This window comes from Nomascus leucogenys, chromosome X (genome assembly GCF_006542625.1).
Source record: "Nomascus leucogenys isolate Asia chromosome X, Asia_NLE_v1, whole genome shotgun sequence".
Taxonomy (NCBI): Eukaryota; Metazoa; Chordata; class Mammalia; order Primates; family Hylobatidae; genus Nomascus; species Nomascus leucogenys.
The window spans coordinates 93,685,340-93,696,389 of NC_044406.1; the positions used below are offsets into that span (position 1 = coordinate 93,685,340).

Consider the following 11,050-nt stretch of genomic DNA (forward strand, 5'->3'; position numbering starts at 1 on the left):
ACTATTTTATCAGCCTGAAAATAGAGCTGCATAAAGAGTTGGAAAGTGTGGACAGGGTAACAACAAATGTTAGAGGTCAAATAGAACTTCTGTAGGCTTAATAAATTTGCATAATTACTTCTATTATTTTTTCCAAATACAAAAGTAATATGCCTTCAAGTAGAAAACAGCGCCAGGCACGGTGGCTCATGCCTGTAATCCCAGCACTTTGGGAGGCCGAGGCAGGCGGATCACTTCAGTTAGGGAGTTCAAGACCAGCTGACCAACATGGTGAAACCCGGTCTCTACTAAAAATACAAAATTAGCTGGGTGTGGTGGCGCATGCCTGTAATCCCAGCTACTCGGGAGGCTGAGGCTGGAGAATCACTTGAATCCGAGAGGCGGAGGTCGCAGTGAGCCAAGATCACACCATTGCACTCCAGCCTGGGCAACAAGAGCAAAACTCCATCAAAAAAAAAAAAAACAGAAAACATAGAATCCTTCGGGCCAGGTGTGGTGGCTCATGCCTGTAATCCCAGCATTTTGGTCAAGGGATGGAAACCATCCTGGCTGCCAACATGGTAAAACCCCGTCTCTACTAAAAATACAAAAATTAGCTGGATATGGTGGCGTGCACCTGTAGTCCCAGCTACTCGGGAGGCTGAGGCAGGAAAATTGCTTGAACCCAGGAGGCGGAGGTTGCAGTGAGCCAAGATCGCACCACTGCACTCCAGCCTGGCGACAGAGCAAAACTCCATCTAAAAAAAAAAAAAAAAAAAAAAAAAAAAAATAGAATCCTTCGCTAGAAGTTAGGATTGGACTAAATAATCTCTTTTATTTTTATTTATTTATTTAATTTATTTATTTTTGATACAAGGTCTCCCTCTGTTGCCCAAGCTGGATTACAATGGCACAATCTTGGCTCACTGCAACCTCTGCCTCCTGGGTTCAAGCAATCCTCCCACCTCAGCCTCCTGAGTAGCAGGGACTACAGGTGCATGCCAAAATGTTCAGCTAATTTTTGTATTTTTTTGTAAGGATAGGGTCCCCCTGTGTTGCCCAGGCAGGTATCAAACTCCTGGACTCAGGCAATCTGCCTGCCTTGGCCTTTGGAAGTGCTAGAATTACAGGCATGAGCCACCATGCTTGGCCTTAAAGGATCTCTTTTAAATAAATGGTATCTTCACCGGGCACAGTGGCTCATGCCTGTAATCTCAGCACTTTGGGAGGCCGAGGCAAGCTGATCACTTTGGGTCAGGAGTTCAAGACCAGCCTGGCCAACATGGTGAAACCCCATTTCTACTAAAAATACAAAAATTAGCTGGGCATGATTGTACCTGCCTGTAATCCCAGCTACTTGGGAGGCTGAGGCAGGAGAGTTGTGTGAACCCAGGAGGCAGAGGTTGCAATGAGCTGAGATCAAGCCATTGCACTCCAGCCTGGGGGACAAGAGTGAAACTCCATCTCAAAAAAATTTTTTTTTAATTAAAAAAAAAGGTATCTTCTAGCTGATTCAAGTTTGTTTCAAGATACAATCACAAATAAAATTCAGTACATATACTACATTAAGGACTCATTAAAATAATTTTCTAAAATTATTTTTTAAATAGGAGGAACAATTGCCCAGCTCAAATTGGTGGGAAACATATTTGGTATGATAGGGAAAATTCTATAGCTAAGAAAGTTTCTGCCTATTTTGCTCCTTGGGGAGAGAACAAAAAATTTGAATGGGTGATACTCATCCTTCACATTTCAATTTGAATGTCATTTCTTCAGGGGAGCCTTTTTTAATTCCCTAGACTAGATTAGATCCCTGTTATATGCTCTCAAAAAAACTGTGCTCTACCTTCATAGCACTTACCACTGGGTGGAATAGCCTATTTAGTTATATTACTAGTCAATTTTGTTCTTTCTCACTAAGCTGTCAGCCAAGAATCATGTCTATCTGGTTCACCACTTTATCTCCAGTGCCTTGCACACAGGTGCTCAATAAAAATTTGTTGAATGAATAAATGAATGAATCTGGAACAAAAATTGTGGCAATTATTTTAAAACCATTCTTCTCCTCCCTTCTACCTTATAACTCTAACCAAGTTTCACAGATGTAGTCCCACAGACAAAATGGAAGATCAGATGTGCTGGACCCACTACTCAACACCCATGTCAATGGGATAAGGTATGATGGGAAGGAGTCATTAAGAAGATAAGCAATTTTGGATGGGTGTGGTGGTTCACACCTGTGATCCCAGCACTTTGGGAGGCTGAGGTGGGTGGATCACTTGAGGTCAGGAGTTCGAGACCAGCCTGGACAACATGGCAAAACCCTGTCTCTACTAAAAATACAAAAAAATTAGCCGGGCATGGTGGCACACGCCTATAATCCCAGCTACTCAGGAGGCTGAGGTATGAGAATCATTTGAAACCAGGAGGCTGAGGTTGCAGTGAGCTGAGATGATGCCACTGCACTCCAGCCTGGGTGATAGAGTGAGACTCTGTCTCAAAAAATAAGAAGACAAGTAATTTTAAGGGGAAAACAACCAACTAGTACATACAGAATTGAACATAAAAACGCTTTGGTTCCGTCCCATCTAAAATTGTATTTTCCTTAATATATAATATTAACTTCAGGATATAAAACTCATGTTATAAGTTAAAGGATTGGGCCAACTTTCTACCTTCACTAACATACTGGTCACAATTCTTGTTTCACTTTTAGAGGTTTTCCTCAAATTGTCTTCTAATTAGGAGGGGCTGAGACACAAGGTATACAGACTGCTGAGTGCTAAAACGCAACCACTTACTTTGCCCAAATTTCATTTTTGTTTCTTTGATGGATCAAAGGGATTTCCCTACAAACAGAGTAATTGATTTAGAATACCTAGAAGGGTAACTACAACCACATGAATTTGTTTTCCATTTTTATAGTTTGGAGCCCTTTCCCTCCTCCACAGCATTCCACCATTGTTACTCGTGCTTCACACACTCAAGTTCAGGAAGCCACAGGGAGAGTAATCAACCCCATCTGCTAAAAGGAAGAGAGAAGGAAGGAGTTGAAGGAACACTCATATTCCACTGAGTGATATGCGGAGATGATATAGTATAAACTTACGTTCTCAACTACAAATGTTTTAAAGTGATTCAATGAACTGACAGTGGCAATAGAAATCTAGCACAAGCTTCAACAGTTAGAAAGGAGAATTTCCTAAGTTTGTGATTCTACTGCAAAACCTTTAAAGAATATGTGTCTGAATGCCTTCTATTTATCTTGCATGGGGTTTGACTATACCCAGGTACCATCATGGTTCTAATCAACAAATCATCCCAACTCCAATACTTCTGATTTAAGAGTTTAGGTTAATATAAATTGGAGGTCTCGGACTAGTGAAGGCCTCTGGGTCTTTATATTTGCTGTTCTCCTTGTGTGAATTGTCATCCCTTGCTCCCTGCCCCTTTAGCTGGTTAAACTATACTCACCCTTAGATCTCAGCTTAAATATCATTTTGTCTAGGATACTTTTCCTAACCTCTGGGATCAGATTGGGCTCCCCTGATGACTCGTCTCAAACATTCTGTACCTTCTTATCATTATGCTTATAGCTTTTTATTACTTATTTAATTGTCTGAATTGCCAGCTAGGCTGAAAGCTCTGTGAGGGCAGGAACAGTATTTGTTTCAATAACCAGTGCCCTGGCACATAAGAGATGCTTAATAAATATTTGTTGAATGAACAAAAGGAAAGCAAAATATTAATGAAAATTACGAAGCCTTAAATAAGGTTCATGAGCTTAAGACAAGAAAAAGACAATGAAGACATTTTTACCTGAGCATTCGGTGTAGTTTATGAGGTGTCATCCCACATCCATCATCGGTAAAGGTCAAACAAGATTTATTCTTGACCTCCTCAACATCTATAAAGACCGTCCTGGCAGATACATCTGGATCTACAGCATTATCTGCAAAAGGTAGAAATCTGCGATATTAGATCCCCTTTTCCAATATTGTATCAAAATCTCTAGTTCAGTGACTCCAAGACATAGAAAATGTCCTTTATTTCCTTCATTTGGATGTTTGAGAAGGTATCAGGGAGCATTAACGGTAGTGCACTTACTAAATTATAGAGAACAAAAGAGATGATGGCAGATTGAGTTCTAAAGCTGATTTCTAGATTTCATACGAGCGATATGCAATCTGCCTTTCCACCTTCAAACTTCAGGGTCTTTAGAAAAAAGTATTAATAACTACTCCCACATACAAAGCATTTTGCTCCATTTTTGTCTTATTACTTCTTGCCTTTTAGCCCCTTTACTGTTTATATACATATACAGTAAAGAGTGGCTACGGAGAAAAGCTGAATGAGCAACTTTGGTAAAAGATGATGCATATTACACACATTACGGTTTATTTGTGATCATTTTATTTTCTTCTTTCTTACATCACCTCCTCTGTTAAAGAACACAGAGAGTACTGCCATTCCTGTTTATAGCCTAAGAGGCACCGAAAGGGTTAGAGTTTAAAAATCAAAAGACTTAATTGCCTGCCTAGATCTCAGTGATGGTAGCAAGCATACTTAGAGGGAGTGATTTTTGCTTAGGTATTTTGTAATAGTTTTAAAGGTAAGGCTGTCCATCCTTTCAGGAAATGGAGAACATAGAATTAAAGTAGAAAAAATACATAGGTTCACGATTCCTCCTGATTTATGTCTTCACAATGAGTTAATTATTTAAGACTCCAAAGACATCAAATATTGCCATAGTCTAACAATTGTGTCACATCCACAATCCCAGGGGGTGCCACTGTCTAGTTGCCACATGTTTTTGCCACAGGCACCAGTCTACATAATTGTCAATCACTGACAAATGTGGCTCACTGGCCACAATTGAGGGGCAGTTTATACAATCTGTTGGATAGGTTCCTTAATCATTCTTGTCTCTGCTAAGCTCTTTGAGCAAGACAGAGTCCTTCCCTTCTACCCTCTTCCCTTTCCCTGGTATCCTATACAGCTTTAGTGATACCAAAAAGCTAAGCTGAGACAGCCAGGTCAGGTCCTGGCCATATACTTGTTCTATTACTACTGATCAAGTTATATCATTTTTTCCCGGGAACACCCCTTACAATCCAGAGAAGTATTACAAATATGCAAAACACCCACTTTTTTATAATACAATTAATGATATCAGTTACAGCCACTTGGATATGTGGAATATTCATCAAATAAAACAAAACAGATTTCAAGGGTCACAATGGTATTGCCAGAGTCACTGATAAAACTGTCACTGACTGTAAACGGAAAACGTCTTAACAGTAGTACGGCATCACCAATAGTCCCAGAAGGGGATTAAGAGGCCTGGTATAGTCAATCTTTTTTTTTTTTTTTTCATTTAGAAGGCCCTAAGGGAAAGTTTATTTCATATGAGTAGCAGCCACTTTTTTGTGTTTTTATTTTTTTAATTCACATAATAGTTGTACATATTTATAGAATACAATGTGATGTTTTGATACACTTATACAATGTGTAATGATCAAATCAGGATAATTAGCATATTCATTACCTCAAACATTTATCATTTCTTTTGTTGGGAACATTCAAAATCTATTCTTCTAGCTATTTGAAAATATACAGTTAACTGTTATTAATTATAGCCATCCTACAGTGCTATAAAACATTAGAACTTATTTATCTTAGTTGTAATTTTGTAGCCATTAACCGACCTCTAGCTATCCCCCCTCCCACCCTTCTCAGCCTTTAGTAACTACTATTCCACTCCCTACTTCTAAGCTTATTGCAGCAACTTCCTAACTACTCTTATAAATCTGTATCTCTCTCTTTCAATTTTATACACTGCTGCAAGATTAACTTTCCTGAAGCACAGCTCTGATCATGACATTCCTCTGCTCAGAAAACTTCAGGCTAAAAAGCCAAACACTGGAGCCTCCCAGTCACACCCTGATCCCAGATGACCTTTTTAACCTCATTCCCTACTTGGTATTTCCAGTAAAAAGACCTGTGTTTGCATCCTGGATCTGCTACTTAGTACTTTTTTAGTTTCCACATAGAAGTTAGAACATTCCACATAGTTTGCCTTCTATGCCTGGCTTATTTCATTTAACATAACGTCCTTCAAGTTTATCCATGCTGCTGCAAATGATGTATTTCCTTCTCTTTATAGCTGAATAGTATTCCACTGTGTCTATATACCACATTTTCTTTATCCATTCTTCTGTTGATGGATGATATAGTCAATCTTTAAGGACCAGGTTGGGGGCCTAGGGCCCATATAATGTGGCAAGACAAGTGGGCTAAGTTTTGGCAGGAGTTACAAGTCTGTCCTATAATGGCAGCTTTATCAGAAATGTAGTTCTTTACTTTGTAAGCGGCAGCCGTATTTTTCTTTAACTGACTAAAGGATTCAGCATTACACAGCTGCCTACACTGTTTCAAGAACCTTTACTCGGCAAGCAGGCCATGAATTGTGTTGGGACTGATCAAGACACTCCTGCTGGCAGACAACCAAAGGCACTGTGACTGATGATACAACTTGTCAATCAACTGGACATCATTTATACACTGAAAACTTTGGACACAGAGGTTTTTTTTCTAACAATTTGTGAACATTCACGATTCAAACATCTAACACGTATCAATTGCAACTACATGTTTACCCAACGGTGCATTTAACGAATCAGCTCAAAGGCCTCTCACAAAATCATCTTAATTCTTTTCCTCTTTACTGCAAGTTTTGCCCGAACTTTACTAGGTACTTTTTTTTTTTTTTTTTTTTTTTACAGGAACACACCAAATAGTTTTAACACAGGCACTTCAGGAGTTACAATGTAGCTACCAGGAGCAGCTCAACATTTTATCTCCTTGGCTGGAAGCTCATGGAATACAAGGGGGAGAGGGCATGCAAGAGGCCAGGGTCAGCTGGAGCAGTAGGGAAAGAGAGATCAGTAGAGAGGCACCAGCAAGCACAGTTTTGTACTTACTTTCAGTTTTACATGGCCTTTCATTCGGTCTCAGCAAATGAAATTACAATAATAGTAAGGCTGGCCTCAATAAATGAACTTATGATAACAACGCACTGATCTGGAGGCTGGTTTCAATCCTACTTCTTGCTGCTTAACCCTCCAAAAATTTACCAATACATGGCAAATGCTATTGGATCCTAGAAAATCTATCTTCTCCCCTAACCCGGCCCATCCAACCAATGAACAGGTAGCACAATGAAAGAACCCTTACTCCTCTCTCCCTGCCCACCACTTAGGTGAGAAGTGTGCTATCAGATGCTGGAGTGTCTTCATTCCCTAACCTGGCCACATAATCCCATGTGCTACCGGATCACAAGGAGTTTTCTCTCTCCTAACTTGGCTCGTGCTATCCCTTCATGGGAGGACCCCATCTCTACCTTCCCCTTGCTCTCGTATCTCATCAGAATCTAGGAGGCAATGAGAAACTATTCCATGACAGCCTCCCAGGAGAGATAAGATGGCAAGTGGGAGATGGCTTTGAGGTAGTGCTTCACAAGCCTCTCATCCTTTTCTGTTTCATAGCATCATAAGGCTCCCATCCTCCCCTGTTCCAGGAGGATGGCCTATAGGTGGCTACATGAAAGATTGCCAAGGGTGGAGCTACTGTCCTACATAAATCCTACAGGTATCTAAAAGTATTCCTACCTAAAGGTAAGGTCATCATCTTTTGTCACAAGCCTATTCTTCCTTTGTTACAAACACACACAAGGTTAGCATTGAAGAGACCACAAATTTGAAATTTAAGTAATTTTCTTATCCCTCCCTCTCCTTTACCCTATACATCCCTAGACTCTCTCATATCCTGTTTACTCTATTTCCATTGTCAGTCTCTTACAGAGTTTATTTCCTCTCATCCGGATTATTGCAATAACCTCCTAACTGTCATATAAATCCATATCTCTCTCTCCTTCAATTTTATACACTGCTGCAAGATTGACCTTCCTGAAGCACAGCTCTGATTATGACATTCCCCTGCTCAGAAAACTTCAGGCTAAAAAGCCAAATATTGGAGCCTCCCAGTCACATCCTGATCCCAGATGACCTTTTTAACCTCATCCTTACTTAGTATCTGGAATAAAAAGGCCTGAGTTTGAGTCCTGGATCTGCTACTTAGTATACACGTAACCTTGGAAAAGTCAATTAAATTTTCTGAACCTCTTTTTCTTCATCTGCAGGATGAAAATAAATGCTTACCTCAAATGGTAATGTTAAAAAGTTATTTGTGAAAGCTGTTCGTAAACTTTTTAAGTACCTATCGTTTTTACTATTTGTGAACCCCATGCTCTAATTAAACTCCACTCAATATCCTTCATGCCTTTGTTCAAGCAGTTGTTCCTTTTGCCTGGAATTCCTCCCCGCCCATATCCACATGTCCCAATCCTTCAAATCTCAGCTTAAATGTCACCTCCTCCACAAAGCCTTTCCTAACCTTCCTCTTCCTGATAAACTGGAAGCCATTCCTCCTTCCTCTGAACTCCCACAGCACTTGTTTTTATCTTTGTTTATATATCGATTTCCATTTTGTTGTTAGACAAAGCATAAAACTTCTGTACATGTTTTATCTCCCCTACTAGAAGAGTGAATCTTTTTGTGCCTACCACAGTGGCCTTGCGCACAGTGGGTGCTCAATAAATATTTACCAAATGAATGATTCACTAGAAAATTAATGCTTAAGTGGAGAAAATGATTGAAGGAAAACCTAAAATGAAAGCTTTGGATTGCCAGTTAACACTTTGCTCTCTCTTTTCCCTATTATTAATATTTTCACAAATAGTTGTTATTTGGTCTTAAAATCTATGTTTGTATACATGTATGCATGCATGTGTGTGCATAATACATACACATACTCGCACTCATACTGGACGTCTTAGATCCGGCTTAGGTTCTTTAAGGTAATGCTTATGGCCAAAATCACAAATATTCAAAATTAGAAATTGGAAACTCATTAAGTCACCTGGAAAGTACAGTAAGCACAGCACAGGTATATCACGTTCTGCACCGTGCCAACCATGAGAGAACAAGACATTTCGGTTTCCCATCCCCCACTATGTAAATCATTACTTTTTGCTCCCTTGTAGTCTTTCTTGTAAATTACATACTTAACTTGGATTGTATTCCATTCTGCAGAGGTTCAGTGCACAGCCCCAAGGCACAGCACCAAACCTCAAAGATACAGTCCCTCTGCTCTAGGGTTCCAAACGTATCAACTCCACTTTTTGCCTTTCACCTTCTAATTAAATTATACATATTGTAAAGCATTCCGTGTTATGGTTAATCATCAAAGGTCTCTATCATTCTTATCACCCTTCCAAGTAAGTCTCCTGCTACCCATTGACTTCTTACCCAAGATAACTCTCATGGCATGGCCACAGCGATTGCTTAAGTAGAGACCGGGGTTCATTTGGGGAGCTTTGAAAACATTTTCAAGAGTTTGTTCTGCGCAACCTTGCCCATAAACACTTCTTCCTTCTTTCGATTTTCAAAGCATGTATAATGCGCCCTGTATGCGGCTGCGTTTTGTGCAGGACTGCGTTTCTTCTTTGCTTTCCACACAGTAGCACACTACTGCAAAAACTGGTGTAATTGGCTTGAAGGGATCAACTGAAAACACTTTAAAAGCAAACACCGGTGGAGCGAGAGGTTAAGTCCTCAATATTCATTCCAGCGGTGTGAGGGCGCTCGTGGACCACGGACCTAGCCCTCCGCAGTAGCAGGGAGCCAAATGCACTCGTGTCATCTCTTAAGAGATGTCCCATCATTCCTAACTTTCTTGTCTCAAAAGTTAAGGAACTCCGCTTACCAGACCTTTCCCCAGGACCCGCCTCGGTCCTCTACAACGCCCCTTTGCTAGCTAGGCATCCTCCGTCGGTCGCCAGCCCCTGCGGAGCCCAGCTGCCTCGGGGCCCGAGGTTTTTATGCATCTCCTTTTGATTACTAACTAAGCTATCCTAAAGTGCCCGAACATCACCAGCGCGAGAGAAAAACCACACTGGTGTCTTTAACGCTTCGGACACACCTCGTTTCCTCCGTTTTATGAGCGGAACCTAGTTCCTGGCGAGAGAGCCATCCCCCTCCTCCGCCTGCGGAGCCGGGGCCGGTTCCGAGGCCCCCACCCCAGCCCCGGCCCGCCCTGCGCGGCTCTGCGCATTCCTCTCGCGTCCGCGGCACCACGCTGGCACTACTGCCTCGGGCGAACACGGCCGGGCCCGCCCTCGCCACTCACCTAGCAGCTCCGCGATGGCACTGAAGGGTCGCGTGTGGCTGCTGGAGTTGCTCTGGAGGTAGCGGGGGCTCATCTGGGGGCGAGAGAAAGTCCCGTCCCGCGTGAGGCCTCGGCCCGCCAGGCCCTCCCCGCGCGCCCCCCGCAGCCCAGGGGCCCGCGCGCGCGTCCGCCCCCTCGGGCCCCGGACCTACCGCGCTCAGGCGGATCCCGAAGGCCTGCGGGCCGCCGCCGGGCCGGGCCAGCCCGCAGCCCGGCGCGCCAGGGCCGGCGGGGGCCCCTCGGTACAGGAGCATTTTTTTGGCCGCCACGGTACCCGTCTGCTGCCGCCGGACCCCTGGCCCGGCGGTCCGGGACTAGCCCTCGCTCACTTCCACTCGCAGCTGGCGGCGACCGTCCGGGACCGGCCCTCCCTCGCTCCCACTCGCAGCTGGCGGAGGCGGGGCGCGCTCCAGCCACCTGTCCCGGGCGGGAGGGGTGAGGCCGGCTGAGCCAAGCGGCGGCTCCGCCCTGTCAGCACCTCTACCGACCCGGCGACTGCCCGGGCTGCCTCTGGGCCGTACAGAAATATGGCGACCTCCTGACAGCCGCTCCTTGATCCCCGCCCCTAATTAATTATTGGCGTTTGCCATAGGCCAGGCCGCCGAGCGGGAAAGCGCGGGGGGCGGGGGGGGGCGCGTGGGGAGGGGCGTGAATGAAGCAAGAGGAGGGAGAGCATGTATGGGATTTCTGGAACCTGGTCCCGCTTAGGCTGCATGACTAACAGGCAAGATAAGACAAGTCTTTCAAGTTCTAAAGACTACAGTGTTGCTATCTGGGAAGATAG

General features: G+C 43.2%; 1 protein-coding gene across 2 annotated transcripts in view; it reads right to left on the reverse strand.

The window, feature by feature from the left end:
- MORC4 (MORC family CW-type zinc finger 4) overlaps positions 1 to 10,763 on the reverse strand; it is a 59,426-nt gene extending 48,663 nt beyond the window's left edge. For both annotated transcript variants that reach the window (XM_030807240.1, XM_030807239.1), the window contains exons 1-3: positions 10,419 to 10,763; positions 10,228 to 10,300; positions 3,799 to 3,931 (exon numbers count right to left, since the gene is read on the reverse strand). In XM_030807240.1, the coding sequence (XP_030663100.1) occupies positions 3,799 to 3,931; positions 10,228 to 10,300; positions 10,419 to 10,520 (308 nt within the window). In that variant the 5' untranslated portion in view covers positions 10,521 to 10,763. The remainder of the gene's footprint in view (positions 1 to 3,798; positions 3,932 to 10,227; positions 10,301 to 10,418) is intronic.
- Between the last annotated feature and the right edge of the window lie 287 nt (positions 10,764 to 11,050).